The sequence below is a fragment of the Pogoniulus pusillus genome, chromosome 2 (assembly GCF_015220805.1).
Source record: "Pogoniulus pusillus isolate bPogPus1 chromosome 2, bPogPus1.pri, whole genome shotgun sequence".
NCBI lineage: Eukaryota > Metazoa > Chordata > Aves > Piciformes > Lybiidae > Pogoniulus > Pogoniulus pusillus.
The window spans coordinates 15,388,132-15,413,375 of record NC_087265.1 but is presented as its reverse complement, the minus strand read 5'-3'; the positions used below and the strand labels follow the sequence as shown (position 1 = coordinate 15,413,375).

The 25,244-nt window shown below is 43.9% G+C and overlaps 1 protein-coding gene across 5 annotated transcripts in view; it reads left to right on the top strand.

The window, feature by feature from the left end:
* The window catches only part of SLC15A2 (solute carrier family 15 member 2), a 59,721-nt gene that overhangs the window by 18,826 nt on the left and 15,651 nt on the right, over positions 1–25,244 (top strand). For all 5 annotated transcript variants that reach the window (XM_064157274.1, XM_064157239.1, XM_064157265.1 and 2 more), the window contains 11 exons: positions 1,657–1,749; positions 2,857–2,956; positions 8,270–8,360; positions 10,952–11,029; positions 14,076–14,158; positions 15,203–15,289; positions 15,597–15,686; positions 16,037–16,081; positions 19,137–19,169; positions 20,228–20,316; positions 22,596–22,677. In XM_064157274.1, coding sequence (XP_064013344.1) covers positions 1,657–1,749; positions 2,857–2,956; positions 8,270–8,360; positions 10,952–11,029; positions 14,076–14,158; positions 15,203–15,289; positions 15,597–15,686; positions 16,037–16,081; positions 19,137–19,169; positions 20,228–20,316; positions 22,596–22,677 — 871 coding nt within the window. The remainder of the gene's footprint in view (positions 1–1,656; positions 1,750–2,856; positions 2,957–8,269; positions 8,361–10,951; positions 11,030–14,075; positions 14,159–15,202; positions 15,290–15,596; positions 15,687–16,036; positions 16,082–19,136; positions 19,170–20,227; positions 20,317–22,595; positions 22,678–25,244) is intronic.

Sequence of the window (25,244 nt, the reverse complement as noted above, 5' to 3'; positions counted from 1 at the left end):
ACAACAAAGTTGGAACAAATTAAATGTTACAAGCACACTTTTCCTGCACAGTCCTTCCTTACCCACCTTGAGGAGGATGAGGTATGGGCTGATTAAGCTTGCCAAGATCTACTTCTGAGAAGGATTTGGAGATAGTGAGGAAGTGGTGTCATCCTCTAGAGCTCATGGTTTCACACAAAATCACAGAAATGTCACTAACTCTACTAATGCATTCACACAGTATAGGAAATGTGTCAGCATGCATGTTTTTATGCCAGGGAGACCTGGGTTCACTCAAACCACAACCAAGTAAAACTCTCCTTAAATTAGGCAGTCTTCTCTTCCACTGATAAGTTGTGGGACCATTGTCTGCTCCAGAACGGTGATTAGCAGCTAGATATGGAACTTCCTTTGCTTGGCACTGTTTGCTCATTGTCTGAGGGGTCTTGGCTGTCAAAATGGTAGATGTCAAAATCTTGGATGTCAAAATGTCAAAGTGCAGCTGAGCTCTTCTCTTTAGGACTAAGCACATCTGACAGAAGAATCTCAACAGGAGAGGGGAAAAAAAAAGGCAGCTGCCATATGCCGTTCCAGCAGGATGTTCTTAAGGAGATATCAAAGTTCTTTTCTGTTTGTGCTCAATTTTAGTCATTTTCTTGTCTCTTTGAATGAATAAAATAACAGTGAAGGTTTATTAGCTTCATTATTTAAGGTCATCTAGCAATGTTCATTGGTATTTGAGGATATCTGTTTTGCAGCATGATGTTGTAGAAGGCAAATCCTTATGCAGACTTTCATGCAATAGGTAGGAGACTTTGCTTGGAGTAATCTCTATAACTTAAATGGGAGGTGGCTTTTGGTGTAGTAGCTGGACCTCAGCCAATACCAAGGACAGGAACACAGATTAGAGGGGCTTTTAGACATGATCTAATGTGGATCTAAATTAGCTCTTGCAACCAGGACTGCTTCTGTACTGAAAGCTCACAGGGCTTCTGGTAGTGCCTTTGTCCTAACAAGTCCTTCCATTCCCTCTGTATGTGTCTAGCCTACACATAAGTCTGTAGATATCTCTTAATCCTGAAGGTGAAAAAGAGATACAATACAGTCAAAAGCTTGATCCTCTAGTCATATTTTTTCTGCCTCACCAAGACATGGGAGGCAGATAGATGAGCTCTGTCCTTCAGAGGTACTTGAGATCTAAACCAGACTTGTAACAGGGAAACCACACTCCTGATTCAGATGCATTAGTCTGGTGGGTTGAATATAGACAGCAGCAGATAGCAGATGTCTTCCAGTCAAGGGTTTAGGGCTACACTACAAAATGCCAGTTTCCATTAATTTGGGAACTGTGGTGGACCTGAAGTGTACTCTTCCATTAGTAGCCTTTCAGGCATGACAAGACTGGAATATTTTTATTTTATTTGGCTCATCAATGCCCCCAAAGAAAGCATGGGCTACCCCTCCTTAATCTGAACCCATTTGCCTGTCTCTTTCTTCCAGTGCACTCAGTGTTGACACAAAAGAGTTGTTACTGCCTGCTGTAGCGGTGGTATGAGCAAAACAGATCCTTGTGTATCTGCCAAGTGGCCCTGCCACATCAGGAAGCACACACACACTCTGTTTTCAAATTGTGCATCACCCAGCACCTTCAGTCACTTCTGCTTGCTTTCCTCACAGGACTATCATCTACCTCTCCGTTGTGTATGTGGTTGGCCATCTGATAAAGTCAGTCGGCGCAATTCCATCCCTAGGCAACCAGGCAGTTCACGTGTAAGTAGCTGTTGAAGGTGCAGCACTGTAGTAGGGTGCAATGGTAGTTGGTTTAGCCAGTACTGTAATTTGTTTCACCTGCATCAGTCAGCAGTTTGGAGGCTGTGCATGGGTTGCATTTATAAGGGAAGGATCTGGGATATCATTTGAATAAGAACAGAAGGGCAGATCTAGAGTGAATATGCCAGAAGGGGCTGGAAACCACCACAGAGACTCTAAGCATTTTGAGACTGGGACCTCTGCTCGTCTCTCTCTGCTGTACAATGCTACTGGAGTTTGGTCCCCTCCATCCAACTGCCTACAACAGGCTCATTCCTCCCTCATTTCTCATCATCATAGCTGCCCATCTCGGCAAGGTTCCCATGTATACATTTTCTGATGTGACGGAAGGATCTGTCTTTTCACCAGCTATGACACTTCTTGCCCTCTGCATTGTGAACTGCTAGGCTTGTCAGAGTAGTTTCCCCAACTGACATCTCTGAAACCAGCAACCTTGTTTTGCCTAGGTGGTCACAGCTCTAAAAATATGCACCCATAGGCAGGAGCACACCTCATTTACAGAACAGTTTTCTTTAGTTCCTGATTTGGCCAGTCCTGACAATCCTGTTTTCTGTGGTTGGCCCATGGTAGTATTCTGAGGAGTGCTGGGAGGTAGAAAGCATCCAAGTGTTAGTCTAATTCAGATAGTTTGTGTGCATTCATCCAGGCTGGAATACTTTAGAAAAAGACACTTTTTTTTTAACCCCTCCCCCTTCCTTTTTTTTTCCACTTTTCCCCCTCCTTCCCCTTCCCCCTCCCCCCTTCCAATGATCTCTGCAAACTTTTGTTCTCATATGAGTGAAAAATAATCCCACAGATCTTTGATCTTTATTATGTCCACTGTGCCTCAGAACAGCAAGAATCTGACAAAAGCAGTTTGGTTAATTGACTGGTACTGAATGCAGAAATGAGGAAAGTTAATTTGTTTTTTGCACATTTCTGGCTCACCATCACTACCCATGTGCAAAAGACAATGATACCAGAAGAATCATGGTTGGGTGGCACTCTAGAATGCTCTTAAGTGCTGGAAAGGTTCTGCAATGGTGATATTTCTGTTCTTGCATGAAGGGTCCTGTCTATGGTTGGTCTGTTTTTGATCGCCCTTGGAACGGGAGGTATCAAGCCCTGTGTCTCTGCATTTGGTGGGGACCAGTTTGAAGAGGAACATGTAAGATTACTTTTCTTTCCTAAAATCTGCAGTGTCTGCTTACTTTATGAGGATATTTATCACAGTATCACCAAGGTTGTGATCAAATCCTACTGTACTAGAATGAAATACAATTTGCTAGGAAAAGATGTACTAAAATGTGAGGTAGAATGATGCACATAAAACTTGAGAGAGTCTGGATGCTTCAGGGAAGAAAAATGACAACAAACAGGACTGATATTGGGAAGGATAGGTCCTAAATGCATGAAATCATCTAAATGTTAATTGGATGTCAGAGTGGTTGGAAAATCCTGTACCATGGAACTGTAGCCATTTCTGAACCATCTTGGCAGGGATGATTACAATGCACTGGAATGGGATACAGAAAACAAAAGAGAAAATCCTGCCTCTGGACTGTGCTTCCTTGGGAATTTTACTTCAAATAAGTCATAGTCTATCAGGTGTTGTTCAGAAATAACTGTAGGAAATTCCAGCCTTTTGAAAGTACTTCAAGTACCAAATCTATCCAGAATGGAACATTTTGAAGAGTTGGGAAAATATCCCTGTTATATCTTGTTCATGCTCTGTATCCTGTAAATTGTGGTCTGGTTGCTTTGTGTCCTTATTCTCTGCCACAAGCACTTAGCTCCTCACCTGCGCTAATCTCGGACTCTCATTATGCAGCACAATGGCTCAACCAAGGATAAGGTGGGGCTTAAAGAAGCAAAACAGGTCAGGGAGGACTAATCCCCAGGCAAAATGTGTAATTTTCAAGTTGACATGAAATAAAACACTTAGATTTATGCTGACCTAACACACAAATAAAAATCTCAGTTTTCTCAATGGTGGTATTCAAATCAGCAACTTCTGTGCATGGCTTGAGTCCTTAAATATGTAGAAAGCCACTGCCACATGAAAAAAACCTAAGGATTTGGAACCGTGATGAATAGGCTTAAATTCAAGGAGGATTAATTAGGGCTGACAAGCAGGAAAACTTTTCCAGACATAGATCTAGAGAAGTAACTGTAAAATATTAAGGCCTATGGGAGATGGAAATTGCCACCAATGGAGACTCTGAAGAAGGACATTAGACTAATGGTCTGTCAGGAAGTACACTGGCAGAGCTGGACAAGGGATGACCCCTTAGCTTTGGACATGGAATGAGAGCCCCATAGGGCAGTTTGCTCTTTATCTTTTGCAATGTTCCTCCATGTAGTTAGCATTTAATGAGTTAATAATATAGACTGTTTTATTTAAAAGTGTTGGGAAAATTTGTGCTTTCTGCACATGAGCTTTGTGATGTTGAAGTGATGTCACTTACAAACACAGTATGTTTCATGATCACTTGTTCAAAACGCATCCTTCTGCAGACATGTCCACCCTGTGCTTTCATTTGGACCCGATGCTTTAGAGGATGCTGCAGAAGAGGGAGCAGTGATCACCTGGTGTCCATCAGCCTCCTCAGTGCAGCACGTGTGTGCTGGGAATAGTCTGTGTGCATACCAGCATGTGGGCATCCTAGCTTGCAGTGCCAGTAGTTGTCCCAAAAGGATTTTAACAGGTGTTACAGAAGCATTTTCAGAAGTGCTACTTCTATGAATATTAATGATTAATAATGTTTATCCAGCATCTTTCAATTACCACCTAATTACAGTATGATAATATGTACCACTTATCTTCAGAGTGTTTTATAGACTTCAGCTAATGAATCTCAGCACCTCAGTCAGGAACACACATATTATTTATCATGAAATTACAACCACAGATGAGTTACAGAGGAAAAACTTGAACTGCTTGTGGTTCTGTGGGTCCATGGCCATTCTCCAGCAGTCAGACTACACTTATCCAACAAATTTAGCAAGTACCAAGGCCTAAATGTTCACCTGTATGTTGCCTTAAAGAGAAAAAACTAATTTAGAGAAAGGAAACAGTAAAAAAAAAAAAAATCCTGATAAGGACAATGCATTCTGCTCTATTTATTCTTTCCAGAATAGACAGTTTTGTGTTTTACCATTTTGAAATTACTTGGCCTTTCAGGAAGGGGAACAAAAGCAAACAAACAAAAAAAAAAGGTTTTATGCTATGTGATAGGAAACATAAGTCTTCAAAACTAGAATGAGAAGTTTTGATTTTTGTAAGGAATGAAAGTTTTGGGGCCAGTCAGAGTATTTCACTCTTCTGGAGTGGTGTTTGAGAAGACTTCCTCTGCTGCCATCTTCCACTCCAAGCAGGATGAAATAAGTTCTAAAAATTCCTAATGAAATCATAGAATCATAGAATCAACCAGGTTGGAAGAGACCTCCAAGATCAGCCAGTCCAACCTATCACCCAGTCCTATCCAGTCAACTAGACCATGGCACTAAGTGCCTCATCCAGTCTTTTCTTGAAGACCCCCAGGGGCGGTGCCTCCACCACCTCCCTGGGCAGCCCATTCCAATGCCAATCACTCTCTCTGGGAAGAACTTCTTCCTAACATCCAGCCTATACCTACCCTGGCACAACTTGAGACTGTGTCCCCTTGTTCTATTGCTGGTTGCCTGGGAGAAGAGGCCACGAAGCATTTGATTTACCCTTCATTTTCAGGGTACTAAAAAACTTAATCTGAGCCCTTAAGGACATAGGCTTAGTTGTTCCATCTGGAAACTAGGGATGTGGGAGTTCTGTCTATAAAATGGATAAATTGTCCCTGATATATAGAGACAAATTTATGTTTTGAGGCAAATGCACACCATTGGTTTGATTTTCTCTTAAGTACTTTGAGTGTGGTAGTCTTGAGAGTGAATCAGCAAGAGCTCAGATCGGGAAAGCAGATTTATCTGCAGGAGATTTCCAAGCATCTTTGTCTATGGGATTAGGATTCTAAAAATGCCTGAACAAAATGATATTTATGATATGTTACATGAATGCAAAAGCTCCTGTGCGTGTTAATTAAGGCCCAAAGCTTCTTTCACTGTGATGTGGTGTTTAAGGTACTAAGTAGCTTTCTTTTTGTTTCTTTATTTTCTGGTTGCCAAGGAGATCAAATTAGCTAATCCAGACCATGTTGCTAATGTATGTCTGCTCTAAAAAATAAGAAATTAGGGAGGGGATTTTTTTTTCCCCTAATCAATATAATTTGCAAGCTGCTGGGTCGTTATTTTTGTATTCACTTCTGCTTTTCTTTGAACAGTTTTTTCTCCATCACTAAAATTTGAAAATGTGTGAAATAGGATACTCCAAATTCCTTTAGCATCGCTACCCTCCTCTCTTACCAGCACATTCCTTTGATAATTGTAGCTCTAGACTTAATCATGTCAAGACCTGTATGCCTGAGTTTTTCTCAGCTCTCAGAAATTCTGAGTTGATCAGATACAAAGGTTTAAAGGTATGGCATGGGAATTTGACTAGAAGAGGGCAGGACTGTTGAAAGTCTACTATACCAGCTATTGGTAGGGCTCCTCTGGGAGCAGGAGAAAGTGCTGAGGCTTCTGATTTATCTGGATTTCCTTATGGTGACAAATGCCTAGTCACAAAAGTAGAATGAAGAAGAATATACACTTTCTCCAGCTTAGTGATAGTAAGTTCCAGGTAATAAAAAACACTGGTAAGGAGAGAAATGGACTATAAGAGATAGTGAGGCCCAGTGCTGTTTGCTCTTTCCCGTGGGAAGATGCTATAGAGATGAATATTATAAGGCTTAAGAACCATTTAATGCAGAATAAATAATGTATGATTAATGTATAGATTAGATTGCCTGGGACACTCTAAGAGATTAAATTGTGAAAGAGCTGATTTTGATGGGGTCTTCCTAACTGTACTGGAGCAAGGCAAGAAGCCATTAATCCAAGTGAGGAGACATTCAGACTCCTTGAGGGGTTGCAGTGGAAGGCGATGGGTGTCACACACTCACCCTCCCAGTACCTACTTTTCAGGGAGCACAAAGAAAAGCCCTCCCATCTGCCCACTTTCCCTTGCAGTAATCCCTGAGAAGCTTCTTGCTGTATAAAGTAGCAATATTTCCTGTTGGCTGCACCATCAGTCACAGAAAGATTGGTTATATTTTTGGATCCCAAGCTTCATTCCTTAAGAACTGTCCTCTTTAAGCTACTTGCAATTTTTCACATTTTCATCTGTTTTCTAGCCTAGTGAATACTGTTTTCTCAGGGATCAGGAGGAAGCAGGACATATTAGAAGGAGAGGGGACAGAACCAGGCCCCTGAGGAGCTTCCTTACACTCAGCTAAGTTAAAGATTTACATCCAAATGACTTTCGGTTCATAGAGACGTGGCTCAAGGTATCCTAAGGACCTCTCTGCCAGGCACCAAGCCATGTGTCAAACAATTTTCCCACTACCTTTATAGGCCCTTGTGACAGCTGGGAGTGAAACTGAGCTATGTGTGGAGTTCAGTGGCTGCCTGGGCTTGGGCTGTCCTTGAACACTGATTTCACCAACTCAGATGTCTCATAGTCGGTGATACAGATGAGTGTGGGGTAGGCCAGGTAACCTGCTCTTCTTTCTCCACTCTGCAGTCCCAGCCAGGCACAGGCAAGTAGTTTAGAGACCTGTTTGTGTGTGCAGCTGTCTATGTGTCTCCCCCACAAGCAATGAGAGCCTACTCCTGGATGAAAGCCCTCACACATTACTCCTGCAAAAAAGACCACACTCTGCATGAAGGTCTTGATTCCTTCCAGATTATTAATTATGTGGGAAGAAAGGTGATCAACAGGAATCTAATGTCTGTATCAACTATAATATGTTACAGCGTCATCTGAGTTCTGAACTCTTTCTCTCAGAGTTTGTTTCTCCAGCAGGCTCTTGAATTTGTACCTGTAGGTTTAATTTACTATATTAGTTCAAGGTTGACTGGTCTCGGCTTAGTAATCTCCTGTCTCATGTATAACTCTTATTTGATGACACACTGTCATCTATGCTGCCATTACTGGCTCCTAAAAATACACAGGTTTCTCTTTGTGTTTCTGCAGAGGAGAGGAGGCAAAGAGAGCTTAGACATGGGAAGAAATGATGAGCTTGTCAAACTGTGTCAAATTGGATTGAATTAGGTGACAGAGCATCTGAATCTTGCTACTTGTTCTGAATAAGTAAATCCTCTCTTGTCCTTCCAGTCTCACAAGACTTTTGAAGCAGCGGCTTTCCCTCTGAAATGCCCCAAAGCACCTCCCAAGTATTTGTCTGAGCGTTGGCCATCACCTGAACAAAAGCTTGTTTACTTAACATTTTATGCAATGTGTGTCAATATTTAGCCAGCCTTCCCAACATGAGAATTGATGGTGCTCCATTTGCAAGCGGATGCTGTGCATTAGCTGTGACACTGATATTGTCTTCTCTTGTTTTAGACCTCAGAGAGAAGCAAGTTTTTTTCCATCTTCTATTTATCCATTAATGCTGGAAGTTTGATCTCTACGTTTGTAACTCCTGTGTTAAGAGGTCAGTGCTGAACTGGAATAAATGAGCTGCCCTCTGACTACTCTGCTGTGCATAGTTAGGCTTGGATGACAACTGAATGACAGAAATTACAGATCTGTGGAGTAGCCAGTGTGTTGCATTTACGCCTTGTTAATCCTGCCATAGCAAGCATAACAGATTTATAGCAGTAGCAGGCAACTCACAGACACTGTATTCTTGGTTGTATTTCAAAGCCAGGCTGAATGGTAGAATTAAAATGCGCAAGGTGGAGGCACCTATATGGTCACCTAATCCTCCTCGACAGTGAGGGATTATTCTGCTGTCTTGCCTGCAGGTAACCTGTGGATGGGAACTGATCTCTGCTGTCTTGTGTAGGGGCCAGGGCTGGTTTTGTCGTCCTGCATTCTCCCTCCCACTGCCGACTTTTGGAGCGCTCTGTCCTGGCACCCAGAAGTGTCTTCAGTAGGTCGGCTTGCGAGATTGCAGCCCCGAACAGCTACTCTGGAAAACAAAGCACAGGCCTGTGCCCCACTTAAGACCTACTTTACATTCTAGCCAGCTTGCTCCTCGGGCTTGCTGCACTTCGCTGTACTGCAGCACCTAGCAGCCAAAGGGACTGGCAGGCTCTAAATACCGGCAGAGAGGCAGAACTGCAGGCCATAGGCAATGGGGACAGGGACAAGGTAGCCTTCACACTCAGTAACAGTTTTTTTTCGTTCTGTGCCATCGCCTCCAAGAAGCTTTCTTTGTTCGGAGTGCTTATTTCAACAGGCAGTTCATTTCACAAGGCTGCAGGCGAGTGTGCTTGTCTCAGATTTACATCGTGTACAAGAAAGAAGTAACACTGTATCTCTAGCTCTTTCTCTTGCTGGTGTTCCTAGGTCGGCATCCAGTTGAGAAGGGGCTTTTGCTCATTGTAGTCAATGGGCAGATGAAAATTCAGTCCCCTCTGCCAATTTGGCTGTGGTGGTTTGGCTGTAACCCGCCCCCCCCACACTTTAGAAATTGCCCCAGCTAACTCAGACGGGCTCTGGGAATATAAATGAAGCTATTTATTTACAGCTAGCACACTGTACAAGCAGCTATTTACAGTATATACAGTTATAGACAGAAATATACAAAGGAAAAGTAATACAGAAGCACAACTCCCCTCCCAGAAACCTGAGTCCCCAGGAGGGGTTCTCAACCACCCCAGCACCTCCCCCTGCCCCTCTCAACCTTACCCCAATCCTGAGAAAGAAATAGAGGTGCAGCCAAGAGGTTAAGAAGGAAGGTTAGTGGCAGCGAGGTTAATGAGATGTTGCTCAGTCCGAAGCCAAAAGCAGAGTGAGACAAAATGGAGAGTGTTATCTAATGTTTACTTCTTGTTCCCATACTTCTCAGCGGGACTGTGAGAGAAGAGACACAACCAATGTTTTCCTTTCATAGCCAATTATCTACTTTCTCTCACCAAAACATTCTAGCCTGCTTCAAACTAACACAATGGCCTAGCAATAAACTAGTTGCAGTGTAGAAATGTGGTGGAGAGAATGAGGAAGGAGTAAAATTTCTGCCAAGTGTGAAAGCCTTTCGTGGAAGAGCAAGAAATGCAGTTTGTAAACATTTTGCAGGAATTTGGGATGCATACTTTCAGATGGAGAGGTCCAGCTCATTTTGCATGTCAGAAGTTCAGTGTGCCCATGATGTCTCACTGCCAGCTTTGTGGGATGTCAGCTAATTCACTGAAAATAAGTGAATAAAACCCACGCACACACAGAGCTATGCAGCTGGCCGTGGCTGCACAGGGAAAACAAACAGGAACAACTGAAGGCTCCATGAGTTGGTTTCCTGTTAACTAGGTTGGCTTGTGTAAGAATGCCACAGATGTCATTTGTAGCCACTGGCATACAAACACAGAGGCCATCATTGACTTGCTGTTTGCAAATGGACCTCTAGATTCCTGTGGTGTGAGAACTGACCTGGTCCAAGAGGCACAGTTTTAGTGAACCATTGCTCAGGTTAACCAGACCCATGCTATAACAGACTTGGCTTTCTGGTGTGTTATTGCAGGATGTGATGTTTGGAGTAGACTACCTTCAGTAAGATTGGGAAGATGGTAAGAAAAGGAACTGGAGTTTTGAGTAATCATGTGCCCCCATTTATATAGTAGGGGTATTGGCTTCTACTTTGTCCACTGTAAGTCACTATAAAACCAGATTCAGGTTTGTAGCTCAATAATACATGCAACTCTCAGAAACTGTGTGGAAACACACTACTGGTTATTTAGATCTAGGCAAATACAGAAGGGCTTCAGCTGATTTTAAGTGTTGTGGGCTTGTTTTCCCAATTACGCTTCCTAGTACTTCTTTCTACCTGTGTGTCTGCCCCCTCCCTTCTATCATTCTCATCAATATCCTATTATCAGCTGCTTTTGCTGGCAGATGCTAACCCTGCCTCCAAATTATCATCATCAAGAGAGGACAACTGTTTCAAGGAGATTCAGTTCATGGTGTCAAGCACCAGCAAAGGAGATTTAAAGCCAGGAGAAGGGACTCATTTAGGGAAAGCAAGTCAAAGGTTTCAGCAACACAACTCTGGCTGTAATGAGGTGCTTTTACTTCTGCTTTTTGCAGGGGATGTGAAATGTTTTGGAGAGGATTGTTATGCACTGGCTTTTGGTGTCCCTGCAGCACTGATGGTGTTGGCACTTGGTGAGTGGAAACAATAATGCTTGTAATAGGAGTTACCATTTTTGAATCCATGGATAGATGAAAAAATGCACAAATCTGCTAGCTATGAATGGGTGCTGCAATGGGAAACTTAAGGGTTCAAGGCCATCCAACAATTCCACAGTTCAGAACAGCAAGAAAAATCCTTTGTTCACTTAGTCATGGGCAGATCATGGTTTTATTGCAATCCTTTGTTTTGATACTGATGGAAGGGTGGTCTGGTGGCTGTTTCAATTGCTTTGGTCCATAAAGCAAAAGAAGGCACCAAAGAGATTCTCCTCATGGCTTGCAGCGCTGCCTGTGATCTGTGGTCTGAACAGCCTTCAGAATTCCCCAGCTTATAGAAGAGAAGCTTATCATGCTACTTCTAGCCTTTCCACAGGTGCTTTGCAGCTTGGGGCCATCTTCAATGGCTCAGACCTTTGCATCAGAATCTATGCAGCTCAGAAATTGCAGGAGGAGTTGAATGAGATGTTACTTTATTTTGATCTGTCTCACTTAGCTTGGGTGAAGTAATGCCCAGTTACAATGACAACTTACTATGCAGTAGAAAGCCCTTACTGTCCAAGTGTCAGGAGTAGGCTGCAATCACCCTCCTTCCTAAAGCTTCCAGCTTATCCCCATTAATGCACTTGTCAAGATTTCTTCTTCAACTCTCATAAAATACTTCACATTCCTACTTCTTGTTTGCTAATACAAAGGACACCCCATTAGCTTTAGTTTCTCAGTTGCAAGCTGCTGAGGGGAGCATTCCCCTTATTACACTACATTCAAGAGTATTTGACACAGCATGGGATGACTTCTTATTCAGCTTGTTAGCTTAATTGAGAGACCAAGCAATTGTGTGATTGCACCACAGCATCTGTGATTGGAAAAGTTCATCCCCCAGAGAATGTGGATGTTGTTCTCTCCCCTCAGACTTCCATCAGAGAGAAGAATCAAGACACTGGAGAAATGTCATCAGGCCACAGCTAACATTACAGCAATTATTGTCAGAAAATATGCGTGGTCACGGCCCCAAGAAGCTTCTCTTTTCCCTCTGGCCTGTTCCTATCAGTTTAACGCAGCACAGGCTCCTCTTACACCATTGTGATGAATGTTTTTAGCAGAATAGTAGTCGCTCAGGGGAAAATGGATGTGTAAATATTGCAGTTTTGGTGAGGGCATCAGTTGAAATGTGTTTTTAGCTACTATCCTCCTGCCAGGTTCCATGGCTTGCCCGGCAAAGCAGCTCTGTGTTCTTTTGTAACGTGCTAAAATGCTGTTGGAAGTGATACATTTGGGCTATGTGAGCAGAATGCAGAAGTGGAGAAAATACCCTTTCAGCCCTGACTGGCCCTCTGTAATGATGGAAATCAAGGTTAGATTTAGAGGCAGAATGGGCATATTTTAGAGCAAGGCTTTTGGGGCTGCTTCAGTTTCCAAAAGAGGGGGAAAGGTTGTTTTTATTTAATTTCAATTGTCAAAGCTAACATGGGAGCCTTAGTTCCCAAAGGAGTCAGTGGTATTGCTGGAAATCTAATGACTCACATTTTAAAGGCACCAAGGGGTCCACAGGGAGATGCTAAAAATTAGGTTGGTGCACCTACCCACTCTGGGTGACTTTAGGCAAGTGTCTTTCAGTGCCTCTCACATAAAGTGGCTTCAGAGGTCTCCCTGACAGTTCTGCAAGTCAAAACTGGATAAAAAGTGTCTTCATAGTTTAGAAAATTGGTGTCCTGCCTGCAGTGTCCCAGGCTTCTTGGGTTGGCACTGAGGTACCTGCATTTCTCCACTGGCTGTGGGTTAACCCAAACAGTTGGACTAGTTTCTAAAGTTGAGGTTGGTTTGTTACATGGATTTTGCAGTCAGCTTTTATTGTACTTCTCTCTGCTAATGTCTCTGGAATTGCAGTATACTCAGAGGCACCCGAAGAGCAGAGCAAATAATATATAATCAGATAGCCTCATCTCTGACAGGATTTTGAAGCCTCGATTCAATATTTTTTGTGCTTTGAGGGAGAAAAAACAAGGCCAAACAAAACCATATCTTAAATTTTCTACTCCTTCATGGAAACCATACATGCAGGTAATTTCTGTTAACACCGGCGTGTGATGCAGTGACCTTGGTGGCAGTTTCCTTTGAGATGTGTGTGAGGTGCAAGTACACAGTCAGAACTGGATTAATCCCCACATGGCTGAGATGGTTCAGGGCTGATTTCCAAAATCAGGTGCAGCAATTCAATATGGATTGTATTTTAAAATTAGGCTACTGAATTAAAACCCAAACAAACCATAGATGGAGGGAATTTCAAAGCTTTCATTCCCAGCATGAATCAAATATGGAGGCACCTTTTATGCCAGAACAGACCATTAGATGACAATGATGATGGTGACTTCTTAGGGATCTCACTGCCTCTTATAGGATTGTAGAATCATAGAATCAACCAGGTTGGAAGAGACCTCCAAGATCATCCAGTCCAACCTAGCACCCAGCCCTAGCCAGTCAACTAGACCATGGCACTGAGTGCCTCATCCAGTCTTCTCTTGAGCACCACCAGGGATGGTGACTCCACCACCTCCCTGGGCAGCCCGTTCCAATGCCAATCACTCTCTCTGGCAAGAACCTCCTCCTAACATCCAGCCTATACTTACCCCGGCACAGCTTGAGACTGTGTCCCCTTGTTCTATTGCTGGTTGCCTGGGAGAAGAGGCCACCCCCTACCTGGCTACAATGTTCCTTCAGGTAGTTGTAGACAGCAATGAGGTCACCCCTGAGCCTCCTCTTCTCCAGGCTAAACAATCCCAGCTCCCTCAGCCTCTCCTCATAGGGTTTGTGTTCCAGGCCTCTCACCAGCTTTGCCACATTTTGCTCTTTCCAAAGGCATTAAATGAACTTAGCATGTTTATTTTATTAAACGAGCAATCCTGTAAGCCTCAAGGGCAGAGGCTTCCTGCTGAATGCAGGGGTGGGGGGGTCCTTATCAGAAGCCAGTGCAGGATTGTGTCTCAGCCATGTGAATTCCCACTTAGACTATAATATTTTTCAGTTGTATTCATTGCTGGGAGTGGACTATACAGAAAAACACCACCACAAGGGAATGTCTTACTGGAAGTGTGCAAATGCATTGGTGTAAGTATGTGCCATTGCCATTGCTCAGTTGATGTCAGTAGAACCACTGGTGTCAGATGCTGGTGGAGGCTGAAAGAAAAATTCAGAAACTCAGAGTGAGGGATTTTTGAGCTGAATACTTTTATTGAAGTTTATCATTTCAGCAGACAGTAAATAGTACATATTCCTATTATGCACATTCAGCATGTTCATGTAACAGCAAGAGGCAACTGCTGAAGTTGCATTATCTCCATATCAGTTACTTTTCATAGTCTGTGAGCTGATAGAGTACATGAAAAACATTCTTTCTTATTATTAGGTGGAGAATGATGTTTCTTTGGGAAATCATTGCTACCAGCAGATGTTTTCTTTATACCTAGTGGCAGATTTGCCTTGGTGAAACAGGCCAGACCTTAAAGATAGCATTTCTAATGGAGGTCTGCCACTCTTTTTGCCAGTGTGGCTGCCTTCAGTGTGTTCAGTGACTGGAGCACACAGCATAAACAAGTTACAAACTCAGTGCTCAGTGTCACCGATTTCTCCTTCAGTGAGAAACCAACTTGAAAGCTTGTCTAGGAGAGAATGAAACACAGGCTACACTGGGGATATGCAAAGACAGATCTACAGAACAAGAAGGGAGAGAGAGTTCTGATTTTGACATTGCTTTAAATGATGAGGCGTTTCCTCCCCAGCACAGTGGTCAGTCCAACTGGTGCTTTTTGGAGGAGGACTAAAGAAATGATGTTTAAAGCTTTATGATGTAGCCTGTTTTAAATCAAGCATGAAACGGTCTCTGGGGTCTAGTGTCAGATCTGTCTCTGAAAGACAAGCCCCTGAGAGTTCATTCCCACATTGTTCCTTAATCAAACAATGTCACAGAAACTTCCTGCAGAGAATTGGTCATAAAACATCCAATCTGAGAGTTTGGAAATGCCCAGCAAGATCTCGGCAGTTTTGTGGCACTTCTTAGTTTTGGGGATGGGAAGGGAGGGCAGGCTTGAGTCGGGAATGTGACAAGGGCAGGTACACACCGCAAGGGTGTTACTCACCTGTTTCTGTCCCTAGTTTGCTATTAAAAACCGGCTGAAAAACCGCTCTCGTCAGATTCCAAAGAGGGATCACTGGCTGGACTGGGCGTCAGAAAAATACTCAGTAAGTGATGCTCTACCTGGCAGGTTTGGAGGGGAAAGGGAAAAGATGAGCAGACACAGCCTGGCAGCATCACGGCTCACATGCACCCGGCTGGCGTTTGTCCCGTCCCTTCCCACGTCTGTCCTCTCCTGACCCTTACTGGGCAGTTTCGGTGCTGCACTGAAGTGCAAACACGCCCAGTATGGCGAATGAGCAATGAATAACTGCCATGCAGAGCGACATAAGAGCTCTTGTGCTTTGTGGCTTGACTCACCCCTTGGCTTCCCTCCCCCCTCAGTCTTACCTCTCTTGCCTGTTCCTTTTATAGCAACACCTGATTGGGGAGGTTAAAATGGTGACACGTGTTCTCTTCCTCTTCATACCGCTGCCGATGTTCTGGGCTCTCTTCGATCAGCAGGTACAGTGTAGCGTCTTGCCGGTCTACCTGCCAGCCTGCCTTTACACCCTTGTCCTGCCAGAGTAGGAGCCAGAAGTCCCGGGGCCGCAGAGCACCACGCTATTGCCAGCTGTCCAGGGGCTTGCTAAGGCAGCACCCACCCTCACCGCTGGCCAAACCTTTGCAGTCCTGCTGGGCATCTAGCACAGAAGGTTGAGAAGAATAAATGTGTTCTGTCTAGTGACAGATGTACAGAGAAGGGAAGAAATAGAGAGGAATAATGACCTTCAGCACCATCTTCTTCTCTGTCCCCACATTTTCTAGTCCCATAAGACACCTTGAAAGTTTTACAAATGTCTGTTTTCTCTTAGGGATCCAGGTGGACTTTGCAAGCCACAAAAATGAATGCTGATTTTGTAAGTACTAAATGTCACCAGGGCTGGTAAGATTAGTAGTAACATCACTGTTCTTGCATTTCGACTGGAGTCTTGCAGTACTAAGAGCATCTGCTTGATGAGTCTGGGTGAGTTGCACTTCCAGTCATTAGAAATAAGAAGATCTGTGCAATCATACTCAATTCATCACAGCACATCCTGGCAAAGAGTGAGGGCTGGGGAGTCAGCAGCAGCCTACAAGGTCAGGACTGCTCACCCACTGGCGTTGGTCACTCTGTTACCTTGAGCATGTAGTATTCAGCCTGCTGCCTCCACTGAAGACAAAGAAGTCAAGCAAAGTTCATACAGCCCTTTTAAGTTATAAACTAGAGCTACTGTAGTTGTATATTTGACTTCTGGTTTACTTGGTAATACATTAAGCCTCTCCAAACTAGCAGGAATGTTGTATATAGGACAGAGATGTGATGAGGATTAATTAGTAGCCATAAAGGTTTTTCAAAGACGTAAATGGAAAATGGTGCAGGGTGTAGATAAATGTGGAATAGCACCACTTTAGCATGGTGCCTAAAGATGCCATCATGCAGGGCTGTTTTCCAGACATGTATTTTAACAGATCATCTAGCTCTTACCTGTGAGTGCTCACACCAGAACTTAGGACTGTAAATGACCATCTTCCAGTTTGAAATTGACTTAAAGCCCCAGATTTGAGCTTTTCTTTTCTCTCCTATTAAAAAATGGGGCTCGCAGTATGTGATACTCCTTAGGCTTAATGCATTCAAATAAGGCATGAAAAAGACTACACCTTGGGAAATATCCATCCACCTCAGAAAGGTAAAGCAATGAAAATTCATGCAGTCGTTGTGGTATATATCGAAAACCTTTGTTTTATGCTGTTTTGCTCTCATGCACTTAGTGATCCATTAGCAGAAGATCAAAGAATCAGCAGGTGTCACTTATCAAACTCTCCCTGAAGGAAGAATCATAGAATCAAGAAGGTTGGAAGAGACTTCCAAGATCATCCAGGCCAACCTAGCACCCAGCCCTAGCCAGTCAACCAGACCATGGCACTAAGTGCCTTATCCAGTCTTCTCTTGAAGATCTCCAGGGATGGTGACTCCACCACCTCCCTGGGCAGCCCATTCCAATGGCAAATCACTCTCTCTGGGAAGAACTTCCTCCTAACATCCAGCCTATACCTCCTCTGGCACAACTTGAGACTGTGTCCCCTTGTTCTATTGCTGGTTGCCTGGGAGAAGAGGCCAACCCCCACCTGCCTACAACCTCCCTTCAGGTAGTTGTAGACAGCAATGAGGTCACCCCTGAGCCTCCTCTTCTCTAGGCTAAACAACCCCAGCTCCCTCAGTCTCTCCTCATAGGGTTTGTGTTCCAGGCCCTTCATCAGCTTTGTTGCCCTTCTCTGGACACGTTCCAGCACCTCAACATCTCTCTTGAATTGAGGGGCCCAGAACTGGACACAGCACTCAAGGTGTGGTCTGACCAGTGCTGAGTACAGGGGCAGAATAACCTCCCTTGTCCTACTGGCCACACTGTTCCTGATGCAGGCCAGGATGCCATTGGCTGTCTTGGCCACCTGGGCACACTGCTGGCTCATCTTCAGCCTACTATCCACCAGCACCCCTAGGTCCCTTTCCTCCTGGCTGCTCTCCAGCCACTCTGTCCCCAGCCTATAGCGCTGCTTGGGGTTGTTGTGGCCAAAGTGCAGAACCCTGCACTTGGCCTTGTTAAATCTCATCCCATTGGCCTCTGCCCACCCATCCAGCCTGTCCAGGTCCCTCTCCAGGGCTCTCCTACCTTCCAGCAGATCAACATCTGCTCCTAGCTTGGTGTCATCTGCAAACTTACTGATGCTGGACTCAATTCCCTTGTCTAGATCATCAATAAAGATATTGAACATATTCAGGGCTTTTTTTTTTTTTGGGTCACACTGACTGGGATAGATTTTTTTGGTCTCATCTGCTCTCCACTGGTGAGTTGTCCCAACTCACAAAGGTGAGGATTAACTACAACCTTGGGATGATCCCACTATTGGGCTTTTGGCAGCTCTTGTCTGTACTGTTCCATGCTTTCCCTTTCTACAGAGAAGGGGCTCAGCTATATACAAGGGATACTTGCCTGATATTCTTTATTGCAAGACTCCTTTGCTGTGACCTGTGGTTTCCACTCTCTCAGGAGGCAGCTGCTGTCAGAGACAAGTAACTGTTTTACATTTATCTCAGGATAAGCCTGGCAGACAGGAGATGACAAACTCCAACAGTGTTTTTCTGGAAAAGTACTGTTTCCTTTGTAATTTTTCCCACTCTTCATCTTAATTTCAAATGAAAAGCACTGTGTGGAGTTCAAAGAAACACCAGCCCCGCCCTGGAGACAGGGTGTCTTTTGGGGATCTGGGATTTCACCACTCATCCCTGTTGTTCTTGTTCCATTGTGAGTGCTGGCTACAGTAATGTAAGGGTGAGATTTCTTTTTTCAGTCTTGAGGACTCTTGAGTCAAACTAAGAACTCAGAGTTGACCAAGGCCCATTTGGTATCCTCTATAGAAAGAAGAACAAAAGAGGAGGTTGTGCAGCCCACTGGCTCAGGGATGGTCCTTTGATACCCTTTTGGGGTGCTTGGAAGAACTGCCAACAGAGCTCAGAGGGTCCTGAAGCTTTAGTGCACTCACTTATAGGATTTGGGCTTTTACTGTTACAGAAGGAGGAAGGAAGCTCTAAGCCCAAATCCCAACTTGGACACTAACATGTCCATTCCTCCCCAGTCACCTAGTTCATGGCTCAGCCAGTCTGAAAGATAGATCTCAGTACCTGTCATCAGCTGTGTCCTGGCTGCCATATATCAAAGTCTAAGTGGAGCTTCCTTCTGCAAAATGATTCTCATCAAACATAGTGTCCTTAGATAGCAAATGTCAAGAGCACAATATCAGCTGCTAAAGCCAACATAAAGCATTTGAGGAAATCACCTTTGCTGCTAAGGTTTCTGCTGGACCAGTCACTTATTTACCATATGTGCTGTTATATTATGGTGTTTATGAATACTCTGAAATATCTTTTTGTTTCAGGGAATATATGTCCTTCAGCCTGACCAAATGCAGGTAAAATACACTGTAGGGTGGGAAATGACCCTTAGAAATGTATTTTCTATTTCTCTCTCATTGTTATTTTTCTCATGGAACAGTGGCCTTTCTCTGCTGCTTTTGAAGGTAATAGCAGTACTCCTGCTGAGTGCTGTGCTGTGCTGTGGAATCTGCCTTATTGCTCATTAGGTGTTTTGCAAGCTTAGCCTTGGGGTTCAGGAGACCCCAAGGATGTCTTAACATGGAGGTTGAACCCTGCAGAATAGTGCAGAGCTGCAGGAGGACATGCATCATAGAGATTCTTGAATTATTGCTGGCATATGGAGGATACAAGCTGTGTCTTCTTTCAAAATGCCCCTGTGCTGGGGTGAACATTGTATGGGAAATGTGTTTCCTTGCTCTCTTTCTGCAGGGTGTATGAAAATGTGAAGGCTCCAACACAGCACCGTGTTGTTGTAATTGATTGTAGTTCTTACGCTGAAAAATTCAAAGCAGTTCCGTTCCCTGAAATCCTCCTCTGAAAGTGAAACTGAATTTCTCTTCGCTTTGTTCTCTGTCGCCGTTTTCTTACTCTGCCACTGCTGGCTGGCAGAGAAACTCTGCCCCTCCCAACAGCAATTTAATTTCCTTAGAGGATCACCAAACTCGGTAGATGTGCAAGAAATTGCCAGTCTCACAGAATAGTGCCTATTCCTTTGGGATTTTGCCAAAGTCCCAAGATGTTTCCAGTTTTGCTGATATGTTGTAAGGTCCCGGCACAGCCACTGGAAGTCACCTGCCTCTATTGTCAGTGGGTTAAAAACATAATGCTTCAGCTCTCTGTTCAGAGAAACTGGACCAGTGATGCTTGCTTACCTCCTGGAGGGGAGGATGTGAACAAAATGTATTCATGCCTGTGAAAATTAAATATCAGAAGCTGTTGAAGTGCAAACTATGATTATATTTTAAAACAAGGTTTTAAAGTGTTTGCTCGTGTCCTTTCTGTAATGGAATTATTTCTGGAGGACAGTGCTTTATGACTTTAATTACTGAAAGTTGCTTTCTAGTCACTAAACTCCCATTCTTTTGTATTGCAGTTCTTAAATCCACTTCTTATTCTTGTCTTCATCCCAGTTTTTGACCTTGGGCTCTACCCCCTGATAAACATGTGCAAATTTAATTTCACGTAAGTACTTGGGGACAATGCAGATTCTTCAGGGCTTTTGCTTTTGCAGCAAGTGTGCAGAATAGCTTTTGAGGAGCAGAAACAAAGATTTCCATTCACCCTTCCCACTACCTGACTCAGCTTCAGCTCCGAGAAGCTGACGAAGTGCATCACCCTCTTCCATAAACCCTGGAAATTCCAGAGGGGCAAATGCAGTGATTCTGCTCTACAGGTTTTCCCTGAAAGCAGATATGAGCAATGCCTCTTTGAATTTGATCAGTGTGTTCTTCACCTTGTCACCCACATCATCCCTAAATAATTACCACTCTGAAAGGTCAGTTCCTGTGGGGCTAAATTCAGTGTCCCATGTAGGCTACATATGGTGTTGTGAAACCAAATTCCATGCTACAGTCTGTTCTGGTGGGTACATAAGGAAATTTCCATATGGGCCAGGCAATTTATCCTCAGTTTAAGGTAGCAAGAAGTGCAGTGTAGTAGAAGCAGACCTTCAGTTTGGTTCTGAGACCTATTTCATCAGAGATTTTTACTTCACAGAATTAACTGGGTTGAAAAAGATCTTCAAGATCATCGAGTCCAACCTTCAGGGTATCTGTAGTCTGCCTCTGTGGAGTCATACCCTTTAGCAGTGGGACTATGTTACATGTACTTGTGGAGTGTCTCTGACAGTGCAGTTTCAGCTGAAAGGACCCAAGTTGCTATGCTCCAACATCCCTTCCCACACTGTAGTTCACACTGAGAAGTGGCACTGAGTGGGAGGCTGGCTTAAAAATCATGTTCTTAATCCATACTAAAATGCTGTCTAGACAAAACCACTCAAACTGGAGGTGGAAGGAGCCTTACTCCATCAGCCCAGCACACCAAATTAGTTGCACCTAAAGACATATCCAAGAAGATTTCTTCAGTGAAAGGGCTATCAAACATTGGAATGGTCTGCTCAGGACAGTGGTGGAGTTACCATCCCTGGAGGTTTTTAAGCGGTATGCAGACCTGGTGTTTAGTGTTGACCTTATAGTGCTGGATTGAAGCTTGGACTAGATGATCTTGAAGGTCTCTTCCAAGCAAAGATATTCTGTGATGTTGCCCAGCCCTTTGATGGTGCCCTTTGGAGGACACATGTCGAAGCTGTGCTTCTCCATGCTACATCAGTGTGAGCCTGCGTCTGGAACTGAGCCCTGACTTGACACATGCCATGGGTCCAGTTCCCAGGCTGGTTCACTCAGCAGCACAAACTCATGCACTGATCAGGACTGGATGCCATATTGTTTCTGTCCACTGGATGTGAGATTCTAACAGGCTGCTAAGCAGTTTAGCCTTCAGGGTGTTCACCTAGGTGACCACTCAAGTTTGTGCTATAAAATCCTAGTGCAGCATTGAAGAAAAACTGTTCTGGGTTTGGGTCGATGTGAGTATTTTAGTTTGGTTTTATTACAAGATGCAAGTAGTAAATATTTTCTCATCTCAGGGCAGATTTTGTTCAGACTTATTTCAGATTGTCTTCTGTAACTCTAGTAGAATTACAGTATCAACCAAGGTTGGAAGAGACCTCATAGATCATCAAGTCCAACCCTTTACCACAGAGCTCAAGGCTAGAACATGGCACCAAGTGCCACGTCCAATCCTGCCTTGAACAGCTCCAGGGACGGCGACTCCACCACCTCCCCAGGCAGCCCATTCCAGTGTCCAATGACTCTCTCAGTGAAGAACTTTCTCCTCACCTCAAGCCTAAATTTCCCCTGGCATAGCACTAGTTTTGCTCCTCATTCAGAAGCAAACTCTTTATTCTCTAGAAATGTAAATGTACCAACATGAGAAATAAACCAGAATGATGCCACAGATGGTCAGAAACACTGATGACGCAAACTACACATTTTCATGCTCCTCATTCCTACTGCTGCTTTGCCTTTCCCAAAAGGAACTTAAGATACATCATTCTTAGTGCTCCTTCCAGCATCACAGGTTAACATAGCGCCATGAGCTATTCCCACTAGAAGAGCTAGGAGCAAGGTAATATGAAACTTGCAAGCAAAGAGCTTTTTTTCATGGCATATATTTTTTAATTGGCCTCAGTGCTGGCCTAATACAAAATAATAGAATAGTTTAAATCACAGTATCACAGTATCAAGTTAAGTGATTGGCAATTTAAACAGCATGTCATCCCCAGTGCCACCTGTTGGACAGTTTATTACGTGGATTTGGCACATCTTTGGCTCTGAGGAATGGTGTTCTGCACTTTAAATTACCTTTCTTTGTTAATGGCACCTCTTTCATTTACTTCATAGACCTATTAGGAAAATGGCAACAGGTATGATCCTTGCAGGGATGGCGTTTGGACTTGCAGCTATTATAGAAGTCAAAATCAATGTAAGTATAGCACAAGGGACCCCTCAGAAATACCTTCTTTCCCTGGAGTGTTTTTTATCAATGCCTGTTAGTTAATCCTTTTAACCATTGCCTCCCTTGATCATAATTTTTATTCTGTTCTTTACAATTGAGCATACTGATCCAGTTGCTAATGATAATTCTTTGTCTACTTCTCCCCTCTCTTTCTCTCTGTCTCTGTCTCTAGTCTTTGCAGTTTTGCTGTGCCGGTCATCTGTGTTGGTCTATATTCTAGATTTCCATCGTCAAAGTACTTGACAGACATCTAGTTAATGATAGTGATTAATTCCCAAAAGGTAGTTTGTTCTCTCTCCTATTTCTTGCTGTAGCTTGCCTTTTTTTATGCCATTTGGGTGTGGTTTTTTTAATGCGTGTGTGGTGGTTTTGGTATTTGAACTTAATTACTTTCCTAGTTTAGCACAGGGATGTGCTTTTTCACAAGCCAAATTGTTTCTCCAGTGAGGCAGGTGAATGTGATCACTTCCATAGTAACAGGCATCAGGGACTGACAGGCATCCCCAGACAGAATGGCAGCAAATCTCTTGTAAATCTGATGTTAGCCCTTGCACATTTGTATCGTTTGTTTCTGGCCCACCACCAGCCTGGTGCAGACTTTGGCTGACATTTATCCCACAGAAGTTAGTATAGGATTAATTTTTAAAGCTTCCATGTACACTTACAATGTTTTGTGAGAGTGATTGGCATACAGCCCTGAATTAACATCTGCTGGTTCCTCAGGTGAATCCACTGGCAAGTCTCACACTGAAATGAGACTTTGTGGGTTCAAGTCTTCATACTTTATGTAAGCAAAGAAATTCTCTCATTGCCACCAGCAGCAGCTGTGGCCGAGCGCTGAAAGTCTGCTCTGGCTATGAGTGACTTCTATAGGCAGAGGCAAGATGAGTTAGAGGATCCCCCTGTTATGGAATGGAAATCTGACCCTGAAGGCCACTAAAAGCTCTAACAAAGAGAGGCATAGGATCACAGCATCACAGTATCATCAGGGTTGGAAGAGACCTCACAGATCATCAAGTCCAACCCTTTACCACAGAGCTCAAGGCTAGACCATGGCACCAAGTGCCACCTCCAACCTTGCCTTGAAGTGCCCCAGGGACGACGACTCCACCACCTCCCCGGACAGCCCATTCCAGTGTCCAATGACTCTCTCAGTGAAGAACTTTCTCCTCACCTCGAGCCTAAATCTCCCCTGGTGCAGCCTGAGGCTGTGTCCTCTCGTTCTGGTGCTGGCCACCTGAGAGAAGAGAGCAACCTCCTCCTGGCCACAACCACCCCTCAGGTAGTTGTAGACAGCAATAAGGTCACCCCTGAGCCTCCTCTTCTCCAGGCTAAACAATCCCAGCTCCCTCAGCCTCTCCTCGTAGGGCTGTGCTCAAGGCCTCTCACCAGCCTCGTCGCCCTTCTCTGGACACGCTCAAGCATCTCAATGTCCCTCCTAAACTGGGGGGCCCAGAACTGAACACAGTACTCAAGGTGTGGTCTAACCAGTGCAGAGTACAGGGGCAGAATGACCTCCCTACTCCTGCTGACCACACCATTCCTGATGCATGCCAGGATGCCACTGGCTCTCTTGGCCACCTGGGCACACTGCTGGCTCATGTTCAGGCGGGTATGTTCAGGATGGCCCACCTTGGCTTGGTGTGGGTGAAAAGCCAGAGTAATACAGTTTGCTGGATAGCTATGTTGGTCCAGAGCAGCTTGTGGGCCCAGAGAAATCAATGCTACTTTGTTTTCCATGATGCTGTGTCTCTCCACTGGGTTACCTACAGACTGTCCTACCTGCAGTACCCAAATTAGAGGATAAGGTAGACAAAACCTAATGGTTCTGAGGTATTGCTGGCAGCTACTTGCAAATAGTAAGAGAAAAAAAAAAAGTTTTAAAAAGCATTCATTTTAGATCTGCAGGTAGTACAAGGCTAACACTGATTGATGTGCTCCTCCTAGAATATTATTCCTGGCAGAGAGAGATTCCTCTGTGCTGGAGGCATTGTCTTCCCTTTCTCAGAAAACCAGCAATAAAAGCTATATAGTTGGCTCTTAGCATGGTGGCAAGTAATGCAGAACCATCCAGTACAGGCATGGAACTGGATTGGGATTTTCAAAACTGTTCAGCTTCTGGCCTAATCCTTTACCCACTCGTGGAGTGCAGTGGGAAACAATTAGTCTGGCTGCTGCTTTTGAAAGTTAAGCACATTTGTTTCTGTTTTGATACGGCATTTGATTAAATCCAGGCACTAGGGAGCTGCATAATGAAAGCAGCGACATTGTTCTGCCTTCCCAGCAGTTGTGTCTGTATGCTTAGTGGTGTGAAGAGCAATTTTGGGGAGGAATGAATGGTTGGCTATTGAGTTTCTATGAGGAAACCTCCCTTAAATAAGATTTATGGTCATTTTTTTCTCAGTGTAACTTCTGATGAGGAAGAGATGGAAAAGTGTCATTATAGAGAGGAAGACTATTATGGCTAAAAATGAAGAGATATTAAAGTGCTAATAAAGCATACAGATGGCACTTAAAACCTTTTACTTTAATTA